A 26,281-nucleotide genomic window follows, 5' to 3' on the forward strand; every position below is an offset into this window, starting at 1 on the left:
CCACCCTCCAGCTCTAAAGCTTCCCCTGCCTCTGATTCTTGCCTCCTGGCTGATACACATCCCCACAAATCACTGCCCCCCATCTCCTAAATCAGATTCCAGCCCCCCTGCCTCCAGTTCACACTCATCAGCGTCCTGCCAGTCCCTGACATCTTGTAATCCCATAGCCCAACCACTAGGTTCTAGTCTAGAATGCAGAGGAGAATTCTGCAATAAATATTAAAATAGCATGATGCATTTTCAAGGGTGGATGCATTTCCTGCTTTGTATTACAATAAGTCTAGACTCTGTCCTGGGAAATCCAAATGTGTTTGTATCTTAAGAATCTTTTGAACGGCCTTCTGCAATACATAGCTTGGAATGTTGGAGCAGAACTTGTACATTCTCTAGCACACATAAAATAAAATTACGTTTCTACGAAGTTCTTTATTTATTTATTACAAATGGTCTGTTTTGCAGAATGTTGTTCAGTTGAATGGCAACCACCTGAGTTTGCTTCGGAATTGCGTGGGGCCCATTGTAGTGGTTTAAGGCAAGCAGACCAGCATGGTCAAGAGATGGTCAGTAAAGGTGAATAGAAGAAGGAAACCGGTCAAAGGAGAGAGTTGATTAGCTATGCAGATCACAACAGCTCTACCCTTTGAACACTGGGATTCCACATACACCCTAGATATTCTCAGTAAAATTTTTCAAGTATATCTTCTATAAGTATGTTGCTACCTCCCTAGGATGGCCATGTGTCCTACTTTACAGAGGACAGTCCTCTACCTGAAGGGCTGTCCAGTCCCCATCTGGAATAAAGATAGAGAGCCATAAGAAAGGACCATGAAGTTGCCTTTCTGGACCTCAGACTGAGCAGGCAGGTGCATAGGTCACTTGATCAGAATCTTGTTCCTCACTCTGTTGAGATAATATTTCTAAATTTGAATCTATGCATATGGAGTGTCACATGGGGAGAGGTGGTCTTTATCCTTTCCCCTTACCTTCTTGAATACTGTAGGCCAATTGCAGTCCTTCATCCCCCTCCATCTGGCACTCAGAACACTCCTCATGCTGTTCTCCCTATCCCCATGTGCCCCCTGAAATTAGCTTTGGGGGGCAGGTGAACCCCCAGGACAGCACAGTGGCAGGGGGGAGAGAGAGGTTCCTCTTTCTAGTAAGCTTAAATTGTGCAGAAAGAACCTTCATCTTAGCATAGCACTGACTTCTTTTTTTTACTCCTGAAATTGGCAGCAATGGGGTCCATTAGGCATGGTGGTATTCTAAAATGTCACCCTGATGAAAAAGTAACACGACATACACAGTCTACTGTATGTCTCAGTTAAGGGACTTTTTCGTTGTAGGACTTAGCTAGGGTATATTTGATATTGTACTTTCAGATCTTTTCTGGAGTTGTTCCATGGTGGTTTTTTTCTTTCTCAGGATGATTCAACAAAAAATAAAAGAAAGAACAGTATAGCTATTATTTCAGCTCACTGCATTCACTGTTAAATACTTTAACCCCCACCACCCAAAGTTAAAATTGTGAGTAAAGCTGACATCCTTATATACTTTAACCTGAGATTGTGTCCCCTTGAAGTCAGTGGACCTAATTTGTGCACAGACATAGAATTGGAAGGGATCCCGAGGGTCATCTAGACCAACCCCCTGCAAGGCAGGAGGCAGCTGTCCCATATTGACAAGGCAGAGCTCATCTCAAGGCATCAAGACCTGAGTTCTTATGGCCCAGTGACCACTGTAGGCCTGCAGCATATCTCTATTTAAGGTTTCTTTTGTCAAGTTTATCTGATTTGAGGGTAGAATAACAAATTTGCAAAACCACATTTCTTGCAAATCTGTGTTCTGCGGTTTAATTCAATACCTCATTGTCCCTCATGAGCCTAGTAAATGCCCTAGCAAACTAGCTTTGTAACTAGCTCATGTAAGTGATAATGGCAAAAAAAAAGATATAAAATACTCTTCCTGGGTGTGTTTTGTGAGGCACCCATAATATATGTGCATATTAGTGCTAAAAACTGTATACAGTCATACCTCTTGTTATGTTTGCTTCAGGTTAAATCTTTTCAGGTTGCATCCCACGGCAACTGGGAAGTACCGGAAAGGGTTACTTCTGGGTTTCGCTGCTCATGCATGTGCAGACGCCCAAAATGATGTCACGCGCATGCACAGAAGAGGCGAATTGCGACCCGCGTAAACGCGGGTTGCATTCTGCTCATGTTGCGAACGGGGCTCCGGAACGGATGCCGTTCGCAACCAGAGGTACCACTGTACTGTATGTGTTCCGAGTTTTTTTATTGCTTGTACAGTTTTCAGGTTGCAGTTTGGACATTCATGGTGTTTTCCTTTGAGAGAATTTCAAAACGTGCTGTTAATTTTGCAATTACTGTGACCTGACAAATATGTTTCCACTAACCAGTAATCAAGAATTCATTAATTGTGCTGTATGATTGCTCATATTAATGAATATTTTGAGTTCATATCTGAATTGGGATTTGCATTTTGCTCATCTGAAAAATTTCAAAAGCATATTCTTGTTTAACTACTATTTACACAGCTATTTCTTTGAGGCATAATTTCAAATGAGCACTAGCATATGGAAGTAGGCAGGCAAGAAAATAACTTTAAGAACAGAGGCTGGAGCTGGAATGTACCAAAAGTGTAAATATGTGAAATCTTTTGTTTAGGAATCCTCAATCTATTGGAAAATGCTGGGTGATGAAAGGGAATGCAGATGTAATTTTGTGCGAAGAATTATTCTGAACAATACTTGCTAACCCAAAGGGAATGAAGAGTAGAGCAAAATTCACATTGGGTGTCTTCAGTTATTAATGTTAAACTATGGTTTAGCATTATGAGAATGACCCAAGCCTCCTCTGTACTCTTGTTTCATCCTCCTCTAGCACAGCCAATCGAACAAGAAGAGATACTTCAATTTCAGATTAACCACAGTTTAGCATATTAGCCAAACCCTACTGTTTAGCACATGGGTTGGCAAACTAAGGCCTGGGGGCTGGATCCAGCCCGCAGACAGTCTGGGAATCACCACTTGGATCGGCGTGGGGATTCTGATCGTCCGGGCTGCACCTTCCCCCCACACACACACTGCGCCGGCGGCGCCTCCTCCCTCCTCCTGGCTTCTCCCCGCCCTGCCTAGAGGAGGAAGGGGGCTGGGCTTTGTTGAGCCACGGTTGGCTGAGCACCATTTTAAGCAGCCCCTCTCCGGAGCCAGCCCTTTTGCACCGCTCATCGTCCCTCCACCGCCAGCCCCTTCCGCTCACAAGGCACAGGTAAGCAGCCACCGGGGCTCGTCCGGTGCTGTGGAGAAGGGAGGGGAGAGTCGAGTGGGGGACTTCTTTTCCCCCAAAATATAGTCCAGCCCCCCACAAGGTCTGAGGAACAATGGACCGGCCCCCTGCAGAAAAAGTTTGCTGACCCCTGGTTTAGCAGGTTAACCAAAGATCACAGTGATTAAACTTAACTATGGGGGGGGGGGCGGTTACGGAGCAACAATGTAAACTTATGGTTTGAAGTTAGCTTGTTTCCACTAACCATACATTATAGTTTTTCTGGATTTGGATGACATAAAAAGCTGAGGTTATTTATTTATTTTTTAAAAGGAAATGAAAGCTTGTGAACTACACAATTACAATGTAGGAGAAAGAGGGAGGGTTGTTGGAGCCTGGGGAGAGGTTAGGTTTGTCCTCGTAATGCTAAACTATGGCTTACTTTAGTATTACGCCCAAACCACCCCACTTCAAATAAGTGCAAGGAAATCCTGGTGAATCAAAACACACACACACACACACACACACACACACACACACACACACACACAAACATAATATATATGAAGGAGAAACTGCAAATTAAAACTGGGATGAGAGAGGCAGTGATAACTTTGTCATAATCAAGCTATCCCTTAAAGATGCCTCTCTTTCAGACTTCCTAACACCATCATCTGCTTGAGCTTTAAATTTGCTCCATGTTCTGGCCTAGGCCCAACTTCAGACAATAGTCCCTTGGTCCATACATCACCATAGTGGGGGAATTGGCAGAAATCCAGACTGCCCAGGTCAGATCTGCACATCTGCTCAAATTTGCATTTCAATCCCGTTTTCCTCTTCATATGACTTTTAGATGCAAGCTAAATTGGATAGGTTTCATTAACAGAGGCCTTCCATGAAGACGGAACCCACAAAAATTGGAGCAAAGCAGCATTCAGTATATCTGTGCGGGGATTATTCTGGAGTGTATGCTATACTACGCTACGGTTTACACAAGTCTGAAGATGAGGACTATATAACACTGCTTCCCCCTCCCCCACTGATCGTTCAGTGGAGTCGGGGATATCTCAGGGCTGAAAGAAAACACGAGGAGCGAGCACATAGTTACAACAATCATCCTTTGTCCCATAAGCCATGGTTTAGTGGACTGCGATCATTATGTCTCAGCTCAGCCATGCTCTCTGTGGTAGACAGAAGCTCCATTGGAAAGAGAACCATCAGTGTCTGCATACTCGTGTAGCTATCCCCAAAATAGTTCAAATCAAATAAGCTATCTTTCAGGTCTTTGGGCTTTTTGCCCATTGGGAGCAATTGGTTGCCAGTTAGCCTCTGGGCCCAATTCAAGGCGTTTAAAGCCCTAAATCATGGGTAGGCAAACTAAGGCCCAGGGGCCGGATCCGGCCCAATCGCCTTCTAAATCCAGGCTGCAGACGGTCCAGGAATCAGCCTGTTTTTACATGAGTAGAAGGTGTGCTTTTATTTAAAAGGCATCTCTGGGTTATTTGTGGGGCATAGGAATTCGTTCATAATTTTTTTCAAAATATAGTCCAGCCCCCCACAAGGTCTGAGGTACAGTGGACCAGTCCCCTGCTGAAATAGTTTGCTGACCCCTGCCCTAAATGACCTAGGTCCCAAATGTCTGAAATACCACCTCCTTCCCTACAGGACCCCCTTGGGTATCAAGAGGGGGCGGGCGGGGGGAGTGGTTCTTCGTAGTTCCAGCCTCAGAATTACACATGGGGAGGCAGCCTGGGGGAGGGCATTCTGTGTGGCAGCCCCAAAGCTGTGCAACTTCACTATATAGTTCGCATCAAATGCTGAAAATGTACCTCTTTACCCTGGCCTGGGACACCTGAGATGCATATTTTTTGTAACCCGGCCTATTCGTGTCATTGCAATTTGTTTTAAACTGTTTTTTAAAAATGTATTTTTTTAAAAAAAAATCAAAAGTTTGAATATGGCTTAAGGCAGGGATGGGCAACTTGCAGTGCTAGAAAACATGAGACTAATTCCCAAAGCCCTGGGAATGTGATCAGGTCAGACCTGTGGTAAAAGTAATCTATCCCCTTTCCTGCCAGCCCGGGGGGCGGGGCGGGGGGCGGGATGGGTGCCGGGAGTAAGGAAAGATAAGGCAGCGTCATAGGAATGAAAGGGTTGGCCTCATCTACTTTGGACTCTCTCCGCACCCACTGCTGATTTTAGCCCCAGCACCAGTCAGCATGCAGCCCCATTACATCATAACCCCAAGGGAATGTTGACCTCAAAAGAAAAGGAGAAGGAAAAAGACTGTCCGCCCTTGGCTCAAAGAATGCTTTTTGTGCAACACAAGTAAAACCGGCAGCATGCTGATCTGCATTGCGACTCAATCTAGTGGTGACCTGTGTGAGTCTTGTGAGCAGCTTAATTAACTCATTCTTTGTTCACACAACCAATCCTACGTCATTTCCCAACATTGCAGACAGTTGAAATGCTGTACACCTGTTTTACCAGTTAGCTAAGCACTGTAGACCCCGTTTTTCAAAAGCCAAGCCATGGACCCTCTACTTTGGAAAATGTTGATGTCTTTGTGGTAGTTTTTGTTATGTGAATGGTGCCCCCATGCACTCCCAACATGTCCCAGCGCAAAACCAGGCTGCACTCCCATGTGAGTCTCATGACCCACATAAGAGCGCAGCACCCAAAACCACATATTTTTGGGCACTGCAACCTCACACAAGACACATGTCCAGCTGTGATTTCATGCGCTTTGGGGCGCTGTGCTCTCACAGAAGAACACGGCCCTCCAAAATAGGATGTTCCAGACAGTTGGCGATTATATGCCACACACACCCTGGATGGGTTATGGAGACTCTCTGGGGTCTGCGTACCACCAGTTGGGAACTACTGCTGTATACAATATACTGGTTCACATGCAACACTGGTTCACATTTAAGCTATGGCTTAACAAGAATGTGTGGGTTCCCAGCCACTATGCTCCTCCCCTGGCCCTGCTGCTTCTGTGAGCTAAGCCATGGTTTGACTTAGCTTGTTGCTCCAACATGGGCTTATGGTTCGTCTGGTACAAGGCAAACCAGATGCCTCAGACAACATGCTGAATCAATCCATGGATTAGCTCACAGCAGCAGCAGGTCCAGGGGAGCAGCAATGAGGCATCAATTTCCTCTCTGGGAACCCTCATGCTGATGTGTTCTCACTGAACCATGTTTTGGCTTAGTATTACATGTGAACCAGCTCAATATCAGCAGTTCTAAAATGATCAAACCATGAAGCTAAAACATGAATGGCATGAGAAAGCATAAAATTGGTTTTCTGGCACCACAGTCCAGGACAGAATGAAGTACATCAGTGGGTTTAAGCATGCTTAATCCGTGTTGGTTTTGTAGCCTTTGTTCTCTAGGGATGGGGAAGCTGCGTCTAGATCAGGGTTTCCCAAACTTAGGTCTCCAGCTGTTTTTGGACTACAGTTCCCATCATCCCTAGCTAGCAGGACTAGTGGTCAGGGATGATGGAAATTTTAGTCGAAAAACAGCTGGAGACCCAAGTTTGGGAAACCCTGGTCTTAGAGCATGAGAAGATGGGCATTACAAAACCCTAACTGATCTTTTCCCTCTGCCTTGTTGCTGGATATTGCAGCTGCTGGGGTGTTTTAAGTTCAGTTTCAATTGTGAGCGTTTTATTAGGCTTTGTTGTTTTGTACACCACTGTGTGCACCATGCTGGAAAGGTGGCAGGAGTGTGCATCCTGCGCGTCGTAAACAGTTGTCAGGTACATGCCTCCAGTCTGAGCTGGAGCAAACCCATGGCAGCTGCAGCCATTAGAAGCAATGGGCTGATGTTGCAGCAGTCATGTGCCAAGTACTCCCAAGCTGTTGGAATTGGACTGCTATCTGCAAAAGCGTGTCCTGGGTGGTTGCAGTGGTGGAACCTGGGACCCATTCTTCTGCTCACTAAGGACTCGTCAATTTTACACTTCCTCGATATGGAGGAAACCACAGTTTCTTTCTTATTCAGATGCTGCCTTGCCTGCCTGTTGCTGGAAATGCAATGGCGGCAGAATAGGGATGGGGCTTGAGAATGCACAAAAAGGAAGGAAGAAAGACCATAAACGGAAGCCGGAAGTGGACAGGGACACACTACAAAGAATATAGAGGGAGTAACCTGTCGCAACATTAACAGGTTAGCTTGTGATTTGGAGAGAAACTGGAAATGACACTGAACAGGTACCCTTGCCATCATGGATGCTGAGAGGTCTGTTCCATCATGGATGCTGAGAGGTCTGTTCCAATGCTTGGGCCAATGCAGGCCTTGGGATTGTAGGAATGATTGAGGAGGGTGTAAAAGTCATCTTTCATGTCCCCACACTCCCCACCATCTCAGATTACTGGATCGTATCAGCTGTTGGGGTAGAACAATGCACAGTGCAATGATGTAACCTCATGCAATTTGTTTACCATGACATTGCAAGGCGGTGGGAGCAAACAGCCACGAAGGAGTGGCAGCTCTGTCTCACAGTACTTGCTTAACCCATCAGGCGACAATCCTAGGGGCATTACAGGTGAACGAGCCCCATTGAATTCACTGGGACTTGCTTCCAGGAAAATAAGCATAGGATCTTGGGATGCACAAGATACAAAGCTAAGAAGTATGAGAACAGATATGACAGTTAAGAGGCTTGTGCAGTTTTGTAAATGCAAGAAATGCTATTTCCCCCTATACTTAAACATGGACCATAGTTTGCCAACCCAAATGATCATGCTGCTTTTCAGCTGGTTGTGGGTGGGTTTTTTTGGCGGGGGGGGATTTCTCATTCTTCAACAAAGATTTAAAACAAACTAGGTATTTATAACCAGCAAAATGTAAATTTACTGTAGCATTATCTCTGAAGAATATGGTTCAAACTTTACCTAATTTATCACTCCCAAGAAATCTGATTCATTGGCGTTGCTGTCCCTTATGTTTTTCTTGAACAAATAGAAGCAAGCTTTCCTAGTACATATAGTTTCACCAGACCAATATTTATGCTTTTGGGTTATTTGTGCTTTTGTAACTATTTGGAAGTTTGAGAAACATTGAAATGAAATAGTGTTGGGTTTGGGGGCGTTGATCTATTGAGGCATTTTGAATTGAGAGCCCCTTTAATACTGAGAATTCTGTTATGGGTAGGTAGACAGTTAAAAACTTAAAGGAACTTTTGCTGTGTCATGGGTTGCTTAAGCCAGCTTGTTTAAACTAACCAGAGTTTGTGATAAACCACGATCATTCATCCAGAAAACCAAGGTTCATGGAAAATGAAAGTAACAGCTGTTGAATGCACACAAGTCTGAGGATAATGGAACCTTCCTCCTGCTAAGGCATGTTTCACTAAACCAGGCATAGGCAAACTTGGCCCTCCAGATGTTTTGGGACTACAACTCCCATCATCCCTAGCTAACAGGACCAGTGGTCAGGGATGATGGGAGTTGTAGTCCCAAAACATCTGGAGGGCCGAGTTTGCCTATGCCTGCACTAAACCATGGTTTAGCATGCTAGACCATGACTAATGCTTAATTGTTCTCCTGATTCATATTCCCCATCACATAATAAAGCAAGCACACCAACGAGAGAGAGAGAGCAACCATCCCCTCCAGAAAAACAGATGGGAGAGTATCCTTTCCAAATGAGCCACTTCCATATCCTTGATTGATGTAATTTGAAAATCCAGAGAATCTGGTTGACCTAGCTCTGCATTGTGATTCCCTAGGCTCATCTGTAGATTAGCTGGATGCATATCTATGCAAAAGTGCAACTCTATTCAGGTGTTTTAAGCCATCACTCAATGAGTGAGAGTAGGAGAGTATGCTAGCTCTTCCTGTCCCCAGATAACTTCTGAAACAAGCAATCTTTCTGTTCATGCGAGCTTCCTAATACAGATTAGGACAAGCCTTCTCCCAAGGGAAGCCCATGCTGCTGCAAATAGGCCACTGCATTTATTTGCCTCAAAACATCTGGAGGGTGATGGGAATTGTGGCGCTAGCACAGCCATTCCCACTCCCCTTTTTTGCAATCCTAATTTTACAAGGACTAGAACACGCAACCAGGGCTAAGGTGCCACTAGGTGTAATAGGGTTTACTGCCAGGTAAGTGTGTGCAGGATTGCAAACTCCATCCGACTGGAGGAAACCCAAAAAATCAAACTTGTATTTGCAGCAAGCCTTGGCTGTCCAGCTAATCCGAAATAAAAATGTTTGGTGTGATTTTAAACTGCATCTAGGGGATCTGGGTTCGGTTCAGGGAATTTCATTGGCACTAGGGCTGTCCTCCACTCACCATATGCTATTGCATCCATAAATAGTAATTATAATAGTAGCATTTCTAGTTCTAAAAAAAAGCTGAATTGGCCTCTGGGCTCGTGTACATAATAAAATTGCTTAATAAATAATTAACAAAACATAATGGATAAAACATTAAAAATGACATCACCAACTTCTGTCAGCCGACACCAACTACCCCTGGTCTTGATGTGATTACTCTTTCTGAAGGAAAGAGTTATTTCATATAATATATCATATATATTTTTACTTTTAAAAAAAGAAATTTTATAAGGCATTTTCCTACGACAACAGCACACAAGGTAATGGCAGTTCCTTGTGCCATATGATATCCTATGAAAATTACCTTGCATGCTGGGAAAATCTCCCTGTAAGAGAGTTTACACTGAGGTGCAGCTCTTTATTTACTAGATTTCGGCAAAATAACGATTCATTAATCTTCACTGTTATTGTCAGGATTTGACTTCTAGCTTCAGGCATTCGTTCTTGGAGGGAAATTGCCATGTTTTGTAAGATACCTCCCCCCTCCCCTTCTCTACCATTGCTGATTGCTCTTGCATTGTATTGGTGAAATTTTGTTCCTTTTGCCATGGCGTGTGAATGTTAGAGTAGGCTCCCTGCCAGTTTTGTGATCTGCTGCCTGCTTCAAAATGGAGGCAGGAAGGTATCCATTTTCATCAAGATGATGGGGATGTTTTGGTCTTCCTGACCATCTGGAGTAGAGAGGTCTTTAAAAAGTAGGAACATACATATTTTAAATATACAGATATCTGCATATATTAAAGTTGAATAAAATGCAAAAATAAAAATGCTGTCCATTAAACTGCATTTTTTTAAAAAAAATGGCAACAAAGTCTGGGCATTTAATAAAAAAAATTTAAAAAATTCTTCTTTAATCAAATCAAAGCAGGAAAATGAATAAGATTGTTTTTATCCTTGTGAAGAGATGGCTAGAAAAACCTTTGTTGTATTAGTAAGCAAATGTTAAGTAAATTAGGTTTTTGGCATACTTGCTAAGTTTATTGCGCAGGCAAATGCGCTAAGTACTAAAAAGCAGGGTTTTCCCCCTAAAGTGCACGCATGCTGTCTTGGTGGTCTTGTGCCTATCCCAATTTTTAATGGTTCTTTTAAGTTTCTCAGCAAAGACCAAAGATCATAGGAGTTTAGCATCCCAGGATATGCTTGGTACTGCTTTCTCAATTTCATTTTTCAGTCATGGGAACAAAGGGCTGATTTCCTAACTTCTCCCATTGTTCCTCTTCTAATGTATGAAATCTGCATATTTCCACACAATATAGCACTTTCAATGGTTTTGTAAAATTATGTTAAACTCCATGATATCACAGTTCCACCGTGCATATGTTGGGCAGAGAGGTTGCAGCCAGGCAGACATGGCAGATATCACTCATTTCAGCAGCGGGTTTCTTTTCTATGTTTACCCCACTTCAGAGACTCAAACCTCTTTAATGATGCCACTGAGTGTACCCCGTACTCTGGAGTACAGCCTGCCTGCACATCTGCATATGCTGAAACACACACACCCACACCAGATTTCTGTTTCTATTTTGTGGCTCCCGCAACTCCCGCTCATATTTTTCCTCTGAGTTTTGTAAGAAAGTCAGTAGGCTGCCCTTAACAAATGCCCTATGTGGGTCAGCCATGCCAGTCGGGGGGCTGCATTCTCTCTCGGATGATAAATATGTGATTTGGTTGAAGCGCAAGTGCTAAGAAGCTCATGAGATGGAGCTTCTTCCTCCCATAAAATCATAGAATTGTAGAGTTGGAAGGAACCCCAAGGAACATCCAGTCCAGGCATCCAGATGTTTTGGCCTACAACTCCCATGATCCCTAGCTAACAGAACCAGTGGTCAGGGATGATGGGAATTGTAGTCCAAAACATCTGGAGGGCCGAAGGTTGGGGATGCCTGATCTAGTCCAACCCCCTGCAATGCAGGAATATGCAGTTGTGCAGTACGGGGATCAAACCTGCGATCTTGGCACTATCAGCACCACGCTCTAACCAACTGAGCTCCCGTCTGCATAATTCATGCTTAGTGGGATAGGATGGGGCAGAGCATAGAGATCTCCAGGGACGGGGAAGCAATCAAGAGAGATTTGAGGGCACACCTTGAACAAGTTGAAATCCTTTAGTGTAGTGCAAGGCATCTTCATATCCAATCCATGCCTGGGTTGTACTGTTCTGACTGCTCACATGATTGAATGCTCCCCTGACTATATGAAATTTCCATAGAGCAAACCAGATATCAGGGAGAAGGGTAACCTAATCTAACCTTTTCTCCAGCATGTTAGTTTTTCAGCAATGTGAGATCCCACCTGTAGAGCCCAAACTAGTTTGCCACCTTAGTGTGAACCAGGCCTAAAACATTCTCTGTTACAAATAGCTATGGAGGTTTTTTCCTATTTCAGTTTCAATTGAAGCACAGAGTCTAACATTATGAAGTGGGTTGTGCTGAATAAAGAATAGGGATAAAAATCCCATTTTTAACCCCCTTGTTTCAAGTGCAGTCATTCTTGGTGGAATACTAAATGCAATTATTTTCTCCTCTTTTTCCACCATAGGTTTATGCCCCTTCTGCAAGCACTGCCGACTACAATCGGGATTCACCAGGCTATCCATCCTCAAAACCAGCAGCCAGCACTTTTCCTAGTTCCTTCTTCATGCAAGGTAAGGTGGTGCCATTGACGGGATTTTGCTGTGCATGCATTTTGAGAACCAGTAGGAAATGGGTCAAAAACAGCAGTCAGCTGTTCCCTTTCGAACTCATATGGCCACTGTATGAGCGGTGTTGGTTGCCAATTCCTTTCCAGGCCCAATTCAAGGTGATCACATTACTGTTTAAAACTCTAAAGGACTTAGCCCCGAAATATTGTTGAAACTCCTGGTTCTCCTTTTGAATACTGCAGGTCACTCATGCCTTTGATATTCCTCAGTTTTGAGGTTTAAATATCATGTACCCCAAGGCAAACTTGAACAGTTAAGCTTATGTCCTAAAATTAAAGCATTAAACTTCATGCACATTTTAGAAATTAATAAAACTGAATAGCTTGCCTATTTGCTCCCTTTGTTATGTTTCTACAAAGTTATTCAGCCTTGCTTTGAGAGACGACAGGACAATATTCTAGGCATATATATATAGTCATTAATTTCAGCTCTACCTTTTTATTCACACTGGCATGCAATAACCTAAACAACCATATAAACAATGCAAAATATTGTTGTTGTTTAGTTTGTCACTTGCCATAACCAAAGTAGAATGCAAAAACGAAATATGTGTAGTGAACGTATCCATTAAAACAATACTGCACACTAAAAGTGTTTATCCACAATAATCAGTTATAAAGCAAGAAAATCCTTACTCGCCCAGCAGTGGGATTAACATCTATAATAACTGCAAAACCAGAACGGTATTATTGCCCAAATGCGCAAATAAAAGAATGCACACGCATTAGAAACGTAAGTGTTAAGAGACACCAGTTTCCAAAGATGGGTGGAGCAATCCTAACTCAGCCTCAGTGACAATTGGAACTAGCACCTGCCAATCAGGGCAGAAGGTGGAGGTGGATTTTAAATGTGGTAGCTCCAGCAGATCCATCACTAGCCCTGCTTCTCTCTGCACCGCCCCCCCCCCCCCGGTGATATTTCCTCTTTCAGAGCCTTACACTGACTACCAGTGGCAGGATTCCAACTTCATGACAGTTCCCACCTTCAGTGGGCAGAGCAGAAACACCTGTAGCAGCACTTCTGCTGGCAGAGCCTGGCAGAGGACCACGTCTTCTAAATCCTAATCTCTAGCAGCATGGATTAGGATTTAGGATTGTTCCCTACAGCCGCATAAAAGCAGTTAGAATTGCCCATCAAATGCCTGTCTGGATACATTTTTCCCACGGGCCCAGCTACAAGCAGAAAGAGAGCCTGTAATATTTTCCCAGAGAGGGCATTACAAAGGTGTGATGCCACCACAGAAAAGGCCCCGCCTCCAGGGCTCTTCTATCATACTTCCATCTAAAGATTGGTAAAGGTGGTCAAAATATGTCCTCTGCTCATTCATATGTTTACTTTTGTCTGGCTTTCTTTATTAATTTAAAAAATTAAACATGTACAATATTCACTTTATTGAATAAATGTCATGGAAACGCTCCAGTTCACCACGTGAATAGTGCCTGAATATGGAGGAATTCCATTTTTTACATGTTTTTATATTGTTTAGATATGTAATTTTAGATGCTTTAATTATAGTATGGATGGTATTTATGATGTTGTGTGACTCCTTTGGAAGGAAGGGTTACATAGAAATTTTAATAACACCCTATTTTAAGCTCCTCTTTTACCCTAGCAAAAATGTGTAACAATATAGGTCGTAGGTATTTAGGATTTAGATAAAGATAGCACAACAAACTATAGGAAAGTCTTTGCACATAAGACCTATGACTAATTGGTGGTGATTCAAAAGATGTCATTTGCTTTTCTCTGGAGCAAACTTTTTTTTTAATCATGAGCACATACTTATATAAAATTAGTGTAGCCCTTGGGAAGCAAAAGGGTGATGCATAGCTCTTCCCATTTGCGATTGCCATCTTTTAACGTAAACTGCTACCCAACACAGCAGAGCATTAGGTGTGCACCAGACCTTATTAGAATGCTAATTTTAACATTTACTGGAAACACAACACCAGAATGTTAGGTAACCAAGCCTTCAGAGAAGCCTATTTTTCTTTTCTGTTTTACAGACGGTCATCACAGCAGTGATCCGTGGAGCTCCTCCAGTGGGATGAATCAGCCTGGTTATGGCGGAATGCTGGGCAATTCTTCTCATATTCCACAGTCCAGTAGCTATTGCAGTCTTCATCCTCATGACCGCTTGGTAAGCCAATGAGTGGATTTCAACATCACGTTATAACGTATGTTCCATCTGCGCAAACATTTCATTTTGTCTGCTGGAATGCTCCACCTTCTCCTCCCCCCACATGCTGTTCTGTTTGTTGGGGGGGGCGCGTTGGTCTCCCAACTCCCTTCTCCTTACCAATATTGAGGGCCATTTCAGAGAGGAACAGAGGAAAGCCCTGTTGCGCAAGCATCATTCTTTGTGTATGTGTGAGAGTGCTGTTCTGAAAATGGCATCTTCTACTACTTTTTTTAAAAAAACACAACAACATTCATTTGAAAATTAGAAGGGAAATAAAATGTTGGTAACATTTTCATGGAAGACATGCAGGGCTTTTGTTGCGCTCATGCTATTTCTGAGGTGGGCGAGAGGGTTTGTGAATGTCTTTTTTCCTTTTTCTACAAACCATCAGTCTAGTGATCATCATTCTGTAGCCTTTCAAGTTGTCTACACTTCCTGAAAACTCCATGATGCCCTGAAGTGTGTTTCCCTGTAAGTGCAGAAAGGACAATAACTTTATTTTTAACACAATTAAGCCTTTTTTTTTCCTTTTTACTTATAAATAAAGTAGCGTGGGTTTTAAATTTTTTTTGGTGAAGGTAAAAGGAAGGGCTTCCCTAAAAAATTAAATCAATGAGTGCACTAATCTTAGGCACTCAGTAGTCAGCCTTGTCCGCTTCCCATGCTTCAGTTAAAGCCCGGGAGAAGACAGCAAGAGGTAACTCCTCCTACAGGGCTTTTTCAGATCAGGAAGTGTGGGCAGCTAGGGAGGCTGCAAAACACTGGAGAAAAGTATAACGAAAAGAAAAAACACAAACCCCAGCCTCAGGCACCCTAGAACGATAAGGTAAGCTCAAATCACACTCACAGGAGTTCTGAAGAATTTCTGAAGCACCCTGCAAATGAAACAGCCTCTTTCATTGTAGGAAGAAAACTTTTCATAAGCTGGGGGGGGGGGGAGTTTCAGTTCAGCACATGGTAGGGCGGTGATGCTCACCTGGCCTCCCAACAGCTGAGTCACTGTTGCTTCCTGGGAGGGAGAGGGGCAAGGTGGTGAGGGGGTTGGCGCATTGCAAAAGTGCCAGCAGGAGTGCCAGATTGCCATCTACCCCTCTCCATCTCCTTCCTGGTAAGCAACAGAGACTCAGCTGTTGTAAGGTCAGGTGAACATCACACCACCATGCCATGTACCACTGCACATACCTATGCAATGGAAAGGCCTGTTCTGTGCATTCCTTTGCTAATTTTTTTTTTAATTTCCAGTGGGGATTTTTAAAAAGAAAGAAGTTTGGTGCCCTGGTAGGTCCTGAAAGGGAAAGAGGGCTATTAGTAGGGTTTGTAGATAAAAAGGTAATAAATAGCATGGGGGGAGGCTGTTTATAAATAAAACAAATAAACTTTCAATCTCTGTGCTATCATAGCCATCTAACTTACTTCAAGGCAAAAGAGCTTATAATTGCATACCGAGATGGAGTGTTGTTGGAAACTGGTGCCAGTTTGAGCTGGTGTGTGTGTTTTTGCACACTGCTTTTAACAGTAAAGATCATTCATTCATTCATCTGGAGCATTTGTGCCCCACTCTTCAGTCAACAGGCTCCCAGAGTGGCTTACATGCAGTCAATTAAAACAAATCAGTCCCTGCCTGCAGGCTTACGATCTAAAACAACAACACACAAGGGAGAAGGGACAGGGAGGGAAGACGAAAAAATCAAACTCGGGCACCTGTACTTAAACAGTTCTTCTTATAATGAACAGCTGGCACAATTCAGGGGTAGGAAGTACCTGATACAGCTGGTTTTTTGGCAGAGCTGATGGAATGAGCCCTGCTTCCCAGCTCCCCCACTGAGGCAGCCTGATGGTATGGCTGCTCCCAGGTGACAGTTGAGGGAGAGGAGGCCTGATGGAGCTGGTCTGTCACAGCAGAACAGATCCATGAGTGGGAGAAGGAGCCAGGGGGCAGAACCTTCCATGCAGATCTTCCAATTTCCAGCATAACAACTTAATAAATCTGTTAAGCCAGGTACAGTCATACCTCAGATTGAAGTAGATTCGGGTTGAGCATTTTCGGGTTGCGCTCCACGGCGACCCGGAAGTAATGGAGCACGTTGCTTTCGGGTTTTGCCGTTCACGCATTTACAGACGCTCAAAATGGCGTCACGAGCGGAAGCGGTGAAGTTGCGTTTGCTTCAGGATGCGAACGGGGCTCCGGAATGGATCCCATTCGCATCCAGAGGTACCACTGTATCTTCAACGTTTTGAGAACCCAGGACTCACTTTTAACCTGTAAACATGCATTTGGGGACCCATTTCTAAACCCTTTACCATGTATTTGCATGGTGGTAGTGTGCCTGTTGCAACCCACCTTGGATAAGGCCACGACCCACCAGTTGAAGACCAGTGTGTTAAGCTATGCAAGAGAAGAAAGAAGAAAAACACTCAATAGGAATCAACCTACTTTTTGCACACAACTTCTTTTTGACATTCCTCAACTGTGGTTGACAGAAACAGGTTGCTGGGTGGGGCGAAGCCATTGCACTAGGTTCTTGGAAGCTGGGTCTCTGTTCCTTACTGAGAGGGGAGGTGGCAGGGAGGTAGGCACGGTGCAGGTGCACTAGCAGGAGACACAGAGTGGCTCAGCTGGTGCATTAACACAATGTAACCCTCCTACCAGGAAACCAGTGTAGCAGCTCTAACCCAGCTAGAGAGCCAACCTGATGCCCTTCAGATATTTTGGACTACAACTACCATCAGCCCCAGGCTAGCACTGGAAGCTGTAGTCCAAAACATCTGGAAGGCACTAGGTTGGGGAAGGCTGCCCTAACACAATGCCAAATCATCCATGCAAATTGTGGACGTAATGCAGCTGAAGTTTAACCCCCTTTTATATCACACTGGTTCACTGGGGCTGAAATCCCAGAAGCACTGACAAGGCAGCAAACTCTACTGAGCATAGTGGATCTTGCTCCCAAGTAAACATAGATTGGATTGGATTGCACTGCGCAAGAGTTAGGTGCATGCTTAATTCTCTTCCACCAAATTCAACAGGACTTGAAAGTGCTTTGACAAATAGGTTTGTGTTTAGCTGGATCACACATCATTTAAATTTGTTGCAAGTCATGGGCGTATATCTTTGTTGACGTCTCTTAGAGTTTATTTTTATATTGCGGCTTTGAGCATGCAACCACCTTGGGATAGAGCAGAATAGAAATAAATATTTGTAAACATCTCATGTCTTCAAAATGGAACATGACAAACATTTCTATTGTTTATGCTGCCCATCTGTTGTATATGGGATAAGAGTAGTCTCTGGGAGGTGAGGCTACAAAAGCCCATATATTTATATGTTCTAGTTCTCTGCATACAGGAGGGTACATCTATGGTGGGATTCACCTAGCGACCTCTAATGTCCGGTGTCCCACACTGATGGAGAGCACCAGATCTGGGAGCTTTATATCAAACAGTGGCATAGGAATGGCTCTCTGGTGAACTCCCTACAGAAGGCTGAACTAGTGCTCTGTAGGACTTCTGGTTCCCCCCATTGTGTCTTCCACCAGCAGTCTTTCCAGGCTCATTGCCAGAAATTTCATTGTGAAGTAGGTGTGTGCATTTGTGCATACCATTGCAAGTGAGTCTGAAATGGTGAAACCCCAATAAAATCTGATATATGTAATAATTATTTAATTGAACCGCATTAGAAGAGGGAGGTTGGGGCATGTCTAAAGGAGGCTAGGCTCACACAGGCAGCCTGCAGAGCCCTATGTCCTTTCACACAGGCAGCATGCCCAGCTGTGAGGTATGTGTGCGTTATTATTATATCATATATCTTAATGAATATATATCTGCTCAGAAAGCTGTGTCCCACACGTTTTAAAGAAAGTTGAAGTGCTCCAAATGCAGAGGTGCAGCTGTTAACATGCTCTTCTGCTGGCTGAAATGTTCTCTCATTATGCTTTCTACCACAGAGCTACCCATCACACTCCTCAGCAGACATCAATTCCAGTCTTCCTCCAATGTCCACTTTCCATCGCAGTGGCACAACCCATTACAGTGCTTCTTCCTGCACACCACCCGCAAATGGGACAGATAGCATAATGGGTGAGTTGACAAGCTGTTTTCATGCTTGAGGAATGTCAAGCTTCTCTTTGATTCCCCCAAGATTCTGCAAGAGGGAAGAGGCCATGTTTCATCAGTTGTGTCATCAGAAAGGATTGCTTCTCTATGCTTTTCGAATATATTATGACTAAAACGGTGTGGGTGGTTAAAGTCCTTGCTGCACAGATGCCTACACAAGGCTCACCTCTTGTCAACTTCTTTGGAAATGGAATTTCATCTCTGCATACTACAAGCACAGCCACTTGCCTTATTATTTCCCCATTATTTTCCCTTCCCTCCCCAAAAAGTGTTTGCTTTATTCAAGTTACGGATACGCCTTAAAAAATTACATGCACAATGAGTTTTCTCTCTGGACGAGAGAAACTTTCACAGACCATGGGTATCAACAGCTGATGTCCTAAAGAGCTGTGAACACAACAGTTCCAGTTTCCTGAGTGGATCATGTGAGGATATTAACTGAAAACGATGCTTAAGTCTGTGCAGAGCATTACCCATGTGTTTTCAAAGGTTCAAAGCTATGTGGCATTCAGTCAGCCACTTACCAGAAGAGATTTAATGCAGCATATGCTAAAGATTACTCCAGAATATCTCCCTCATTCATGTATTAATCCTGCTTTCTACTCTCACTTTAAATGACATGTTTGAATGACATGACGCATGGCAGTATGTGGCTTTTTTAGTGGAAACATTATGTGTGCTTTCCCTTGAGGCCTTGGTTTTACTGTGATTTTATTATTAGAACAGTCACATAATACTGCACTTGATTTTTATTTTTTTTACAAGCGTGTTAAGCTTCCAGTGCAGTGGGGTGATAAACTGTCATATGGCACAGGAGGGACATGAATTTTTATCCTGCTGTGTCAGTACTTCTTATCTTAGGAAGAGTGAAAATATCAAATTGGCCCAAGTTTCCGTTCTCTTTCTTAAGTCTTATAACCATAACTTTTGTGCAACTCAGAGATTTGTGTTCCATCCAGGAAGTTGATGCCGGGTTGTAGGAGTTTTGCTTGTTAACTCACAGTAACTGCTTTATCAAAAAAATAATTCTTTGGCTCAACTAAACCATGAGAACAGAATATTGGGCTGGGTAGGCCTTGGTCTGATCCAGCAGAGATCTTATTATACTCTTAATCAGAGTCACTTTTAGGTTGCATCAACATTGTTTACTCTGTCAACATTTTACATACCTGAGAAGGTTGCAATCTGAGACCAGATTTCATAGTGAGATGTTTGGGTCGGTTTTTACATAATCCTGGCATTAGTAGTATTAAATTTATATAGTCTACCCATCATATGCCGAATGGCTTCCAAGCTGTTTACAGGTATAAGATCAATTATAAAATCCATTCCTAATTCAAGTACACAACAAAATAATTCCATCAATGCATTAAAGGCACCCACAATCAAAATATCTAATAAAACAAACTGGTTGAAAATGCCTAAACCAAGTGTTCCTTCAAAAGCTGGTGGAATGTCAATACTTATGGGGCTTCTGGTATTTCAGCAAGGAACACATCAAGTAAAGTGGTACCTCGGTTTTCGAGCATCTCGGAAGCTGAACATTTAGGTTTTCGAACGCCGAAAACCCAGAAGTAAATGCTTCCGTTTTCGAATGAGTTTCAGAAGTCAAACGGCTTCCACTGCGTATTTTTCAATTTTCTCCACTGAAATTGAAATTATCCCTTTGCACCTCGGTTTTCAAATGTTTCAGAAGCCGAATACTCTTCCAGAATGGATTATGTTCAAAAACCGAGGTACCACTGTACTTACTTATACAGTGGTGCCCCGCAATACGAATGCCTCGCAAGACGAAAAACTCGCTAGATGAAATAGTTTTCCGTTTTTTGAGTCGTTCCGCAAGACGAATTTCCCTATGGGCTTGCTTCGCAAGACGAAATGTCTTGCGAGTTCTTGTGAGTTTGTTTCCTTTTTCTTAAAGCTGCTAAGCCATTAATAGCCGCTAAGTCGTTAAAAGCTGCTAAGCCGCTAATAGCCGTGCTTCGCAAAACGAAAAAACCGCAAGACGAAGAGACTCGCGGAACAGATTAATTTCGTCTTGCGAGGCACCACTGTACATAGTACTGGCATACACTAGATACTTACATCCTAAAAAGATTTGTGCCAGAGCTCTTTCAAAAATTAGTTAGGCCTTCTCCCTCAAAATGGAGGTGGCCAAAGTGGCTCAGGTGAGCCATAAAAGCAACCATTAAGAAGGCATTAAATGCCATCAGGTGGGAACAAATCTATTATATAGGAAGGTTGCCATGAAACTCAAATCCAAAAAGAGCTAGGACTGAATAAAATCAAGCCTCTTTATTCATATCTTACTAATGTAATATCATTAAAACATAGTACAGTGGTACCTCGCTTTACAAACTTAATCTGTTCCAGAAGTCCATTCTTAAACCGAAACCATTCTTAAACTGAGGCGCACTTTCCCTAATGAGGCTTCCCGCCGCTGGTGCCCTTCCACTGTTTGGATTCTGTTCTTAGAGCAAGGTAAAGTTCACAAACCAGGACACTACTTCTGGTTTTGCGGAGTTCGTAAACCGAATAGTTCGTAAACAGGGCTGTTCTTAAACCAAGGTACCACTGTACAATAAAAAACAAGGTCAAATGCACCTGTTGAGAATCATAATTGAAATAAACAAAATCAGTTAAGATTCTGAAGCACGTTATAAATTATCATAGTTGAATTGTTCATTGCACTCTTCAACCCCTCCCAAAGGCCTGGGACGGATTATTCAGTAATTCACTAAAAAGCCATATCCTCAGGCCGTGATGGAAGACTGGCAGTAGGGAAGCAACAGAATGGATGTTACAGAGAAACGCTGTAACAACACATTCCCACCAAACCTTCACACAAGAGGCCTCACCAGAGGACCATAAGAGAACAGGCAGATTCATAAGCAAACATATATGGGGTTGGGGGGACAGGAAAGGGACAATCCTTTAGATATTATGCCAGAAATGTGCAGGATTAATCACTATATCATCCCTTACAGTTATATCCTCATGGCGAATGACTGAGTCACTTCCCAAATACATTCAATTTCTTAATATGTCATTGCTGTGTGGTCCCGATCCTTGACATTTCCACGTCATAAGATTTGCGTTCCTAGGCCTCCCAGTTCCCAATCAGGACCAAGATTGCAGGGAGTCATTCCCACTATGGTTACATTTGCATGGAAAGATGGGCAGGAGGAGCTTTTCAGAATAGCTTCTGGCTTGGGTATTTTGCTTCCAAGACCATAGCCAGAAACTTTATGATAAGGTACCTTGAACTATAGACAACCAAATAGGTTTAAAGTTATTTAACATACAGTTTAATATAAAGTTATTTATGCTGTAAACTTCATAAGAACCATTGATCTCAGTAGGATTTGCACTTGAGAATACAGTGGTACCTTGGTTTCCAACCGTTTTGTATTACAACCATTTTGGATTACAACCACATCAAACCGGGAAGTGCATGTCCCTTTTTTTGGATTACAGCCCATTTTTGGGGGGAGGCCCCATTGGCAAAAATGCACCTTGGGTTACAACCTGTTTTGGTTTACAACCGGAGCTCCTGAACAGATTATGGTTGTAAACCAAGGTACCACTGTACATGATTAGGATTGCACCGTTACAGTACTAAATATTCTAAAATAAAATGTAGGATTATGCAATAAATAATAAGGGCTCAGTGTTTATCAGTTGCCCCAGTGTCATTGTAATTGCCCATAAATCTGGAAGGCAGAAGGAGATTTACTTCATAGAGTGCAGTAGGGTAGGATACTGTCTTCATGGTTTGCCTTATATAGCTACACAATGAAAGAATTGGTGGGGGTGTAATGTCAGAAACCTGAAAATTCAAGGGAGGGCCATGTAATATCTAGGTAGGGGAGGGGATGTTTGCTTGAACCATTTGGGAGCTATCTTCCATCTTGACATGGTTAACCAAGTTTACTTCTGTCACCAGTGGTCCATGCTTCTGTGATTTTAATTGGATGGTTATTTGTACGTATTGGGGAGGTGGGTTTCCCTGCTCTGGATTCTTGTTGTCTTTTATGTTTTGCCCTATGGCCCTGAAGGCATGGAGTCTCATCTGGTCAATAAATGGGAGGTTTTATGTTTAAAAAGAGGTAGGATCAACTGAGAGCTGTCCGAACCTTATTACCTATTTGATGTCTGCTTAAAGACACATGAGTCCCTGGGGCCTTGAGACCACCAAACCAAAATTCCAGTTTTAACTCTTTGACATACATTGAGCATAGGATCCTAGAACTGTTGAATTTTTAGAGCCTGCTTGATAATACCATCCAACTCAAGTAAGGAAAAGGAACCTGCAGAAGTAACCTTTTGTTCATCAAGTTTTATTCTACATTTAGCTTTTTTGCTAAAATAAATTATTTTATTTAATAAGAGCTTACATTTTTTTTCATGACAGACTGCTAGCTTGCTTCAAGTTTTCATGAAAAAGGCTTTGTGCCCAATTTAACCCAGAGGAGGAAATCAAGAATAGCCCACCTCCCCAGTTGTTTCGAGTGTTCTGAATGACTCTAGATGTAGGGTTGCCTGTCTCTCTGATATAAATAAAGATGGGGTGAAGGCAGCAATTCTGTCCATTCTGTGGAATAGCCAGTGTGGTACCCTCCAGATGTTGCTGGATGACAAATCCCATCATTCCTGACCATTGGCCATACTGGCTGGGGCAGATGAGAGGTGGAATCATCAACATCTGGAGGGCATCTGTTGGCTACTCTGTGTCAATAGACTTAGACTGTGCTGTCCCATGCAGTGCAGGAAATGTAAAGGCAGTAAAGTAAGACCTCTGTGTCCCCTTATTGCAGGGAAAAGTGAATGGCTATGTAGGAGAAGCTGTAGTTATTTGCAAAACATCCTCTTCAGTTGTTCTATGAGAGAATGTATCCAAGACCTGCTCCAGTATCTTCCCCAGGGATAACCATGGAATTGATGGGGTAGGTAGGGTCCTCTGGGAAAACGAAAGTATATCCTTTGGGTGTTTGGGTGTGGAATTCCGGTGTGCAGCACACGTAAGGCGATTCAGTGCTTGAGGTATGCTTGAGATTTACCACGGCAAACAAAAATTAATGCTAGTTAAAGGGTTCACACAATGCAATTAGCATTAAAATGCAATTGAATTATGGATACCTGCACCAAGAATAGAAAATGGGATTATTTTCCTGCCTTTCTTTTATGTTCATTCTTTTGTTTTTCAGCAAACAGAGGAAGTGGAGCAGCAGGAAGTTCACAGACAGGCGATGCACTGGGGAAAGCACTTGCATCTGTAAGGAAATATTCACTTTGGGATCACTTGCATAGCATAGACTTGAGTCAGAAACAGTTACCAAATATTTCGGAACATGAGTACCATGTGGGATAGATTTCATCACTGCTAGCTAAAATAATTTTTTTTAATACTGTAGTGATGTTGCATATATGAAGCTTTCTGGATAATGTAGATAATTTGGGGTGAGTTGTTGATGCCCAACTCTTGCTTTGCAGTCTTCCATTCACTTGACATGAAAACTCAATAGCAATAATGTTTCTGAGTATTGCTTCTCATCTTACGTTTGAAAGGCAGGGTGGCTTCTCGTGTATTCACGTGCGTGAAAATCTAGGGCACACTTCCACTACAAACTTAAACCAGTTTTCACCCAGTTCCAGTTATGTATTTTCATCCAAGAAACTCTGGGATTTTAGTTCCTTGTCAGGGTGATGAACATTCCTGCTCTGCATCACATAATTGATTCCCAGGGTTCTTTGGGAGGAAGCCATGACAGTGAATCCCATTTAAGTTTGTAGAGCAGTCATACCCTCGAAGTTGGAGCTGCAATACGTGTGTTTATCTCGCAGCCTGGACGCTCTGTGTCCAGAGTTGTCCTTAACACAAATCCTCTCCACAAGAATGAGTACAGCTGTGACTTTGAAATGTAATTTGAGCAGCGAGCCAGAGAAAGGATTCATTGGGAAGGGATTTGGCTTTCCGTTTTGTGTTTTCCTTTCAAACCTCAGGGGCCTTTAAACGCTGCCCTAACTGTGCTCAAGCTGCTTTTCTGCAAGCAACTCCTGCACAACTGACACACATTTTTCATGACCCACTCACACGGGCAAGGGGGCCGATAGCTTGGGTCCTTCCTGCAGAATTGGCAGTGCCCGCTGTTGTGCCGATTCTGTGGTCAAGCACTGTGCCATCGGCTTCTCTTCAGCCTCTGTTCACATGTTGGAGTTTTTTAAAAAAATGTTCTACTCTCTGCTACCTTAGAGAAAGCAGCTGCACAGCCTTGGTAATGTTTAAAGGCCCCCCAAGTCTGTTTCTTTGCAGTGGTTAATATTTAAAAGTCAGTGTTTTAAGGTCTGGGCAGTCATCTCTTAATGCCGCAATACTTTGTGTATGCTGACTTTTAAAAGAACCACCACTGCAACTTAAATTTTCTGGGCAGAGTGGATTCCACTGAGTTCTCATGAGAATTTGACATTTTCCGTGTCCAGCTAACATGTGTTACAAAAACAGCCGGGGGTTGGGGGTATATCACAATTTCTGTATGATAGATGGATACAGTACCACCCCCCCAAAAAAAAGTTATTTAGCAGGTGCCCCGAGGCATTTATTTAACAGGGAAGATGATCAAGGGCTAATTGATTTAATTGCCTATACATAACTCAGAGGAAGAGTTCACATATAGGCAGCTTAAACGGTCGCCAACATGGGTTCCCAGCATGCTGCCCATTACTGGATAATTGTTTGAAATAAGAATCAATTATCTATGCCATCTAACCATGTCATAAGATGTTTCACCTGTTCCGGGTATCAAGTGATATCTGGTGGGTCTTACCTGAATAATCTAAAATATAACTCATTCTCAACAGGTATAGCCTGTAGCAAAACGTACTTAACGGGTGTAGCAACCAGTCTATTCTTTAGATCAGAGCCCTGCTGATGTTGCTGTACTCCAACTCCCACCATCTCTGAGTATTGGTCGTGCTGCCTGGGACTGATGGGAGTTGTAGTCCAGCAGTATCTGGAAGTCATCAGCTTGGCTACTCCTGCTGTAGAGCTCTCTGTAATAAACATGGCCCACTTATACCCCTGCTTCCTAAATCTTCACTCTGTTGTAGTTGTTAAAATAAGTTTAGCTTCAAATAGAATAACTCTCTGAAACCTTCATATGTAAAGCATTGTGTAAAATACATTTCAACCATAGTGCAGACTGTAAGGAGCATTAAAACTATTATAAACGATAAGGAAAGATAAAACCCTGTGACAATTAGAACTTTCCCTTCAGCACAACTGTCTGGTTCTTCAAGATGTTTTTGTCATGTTGCTGTTCACAGCATATTTACGTGTTTTAGGGGCTAATGGTTATAAGGAAGCAGAGGTGGTGTGGTTTTTCCCTCTTCCTTAACAATAGAAGTGCCATAGGTCTGTCTGCATCCATTAACGAATGGGTTTAGAATAATTCTTTATCATCTTTTAAAGATCTACTCTCCAGATCACACCAACAACAGCTTTTCATCAAATCCTTCAACTCCTGTTGGTTCTCCCCCTTCTCTCTCAGGTATAGTGGTTAACATTCTACTTTGCTGAACATTTTGGTTTTGTAGAAAGTAGTAGATCCTTAAATATAGCCCTTCTGTGCAAGGTAGGAGAGCTTAATTGTCCCAGA

At 42.9% G+C, this 26,281-nt stretch overlaps 1 protein-coding gene across 16 annotated transcripts in view; it reads left to right on the forward strand.

Annotated features, from left to right (window-relative positions):
* The window catches only part of TCF4 (transcription factor 4), a 340,129-nt gene that overhangs the window by 269,331 nt on the left and 44,517 nt on the right, over positions 1–26,281 (forward strand). For all 16 annotated transcript variants that reach the window (XR_014012865.1, XM_081212857.1, XM_081212856.1 and 13 more), the window contains 5 exons: positions 12,172–12,277; positions 14,341–14,474; positions 18,458–18,590; positions 23,834–23,901; positions 26,095–26,173. Coding sequence is in view for 15 of the 16 variants with exons in the window: in XM_081212857.1 (XP_081068983.1) it covers positions 12,172–12,277; positions 14,341–14,474; positions 18,458–18,590; positions 23,834–23,901; positions 26,095–26,173 (520 nt within the window). In the remaining variant the exon portion in view is untranslated. The remainder of the gene's footprint in view (positions 1–12,171; positions 12,278–14,340; positions 14,475–18,457; positions 18,591–23,833; positions 23,902–26,094; positions 26,174–26,281) is intronic.

This window comes from Podarcis bocagei (assembly GCF_964188305.1).
Source record: "Podarcis bocagei genome assembly, chromosome: 11".
Lineage (NCBI taxonomy): Eukaryota > Metazoa > Chordata > Lepidosauria > Squamata > Lacertidae > Podarcis > Podarcis bocagei.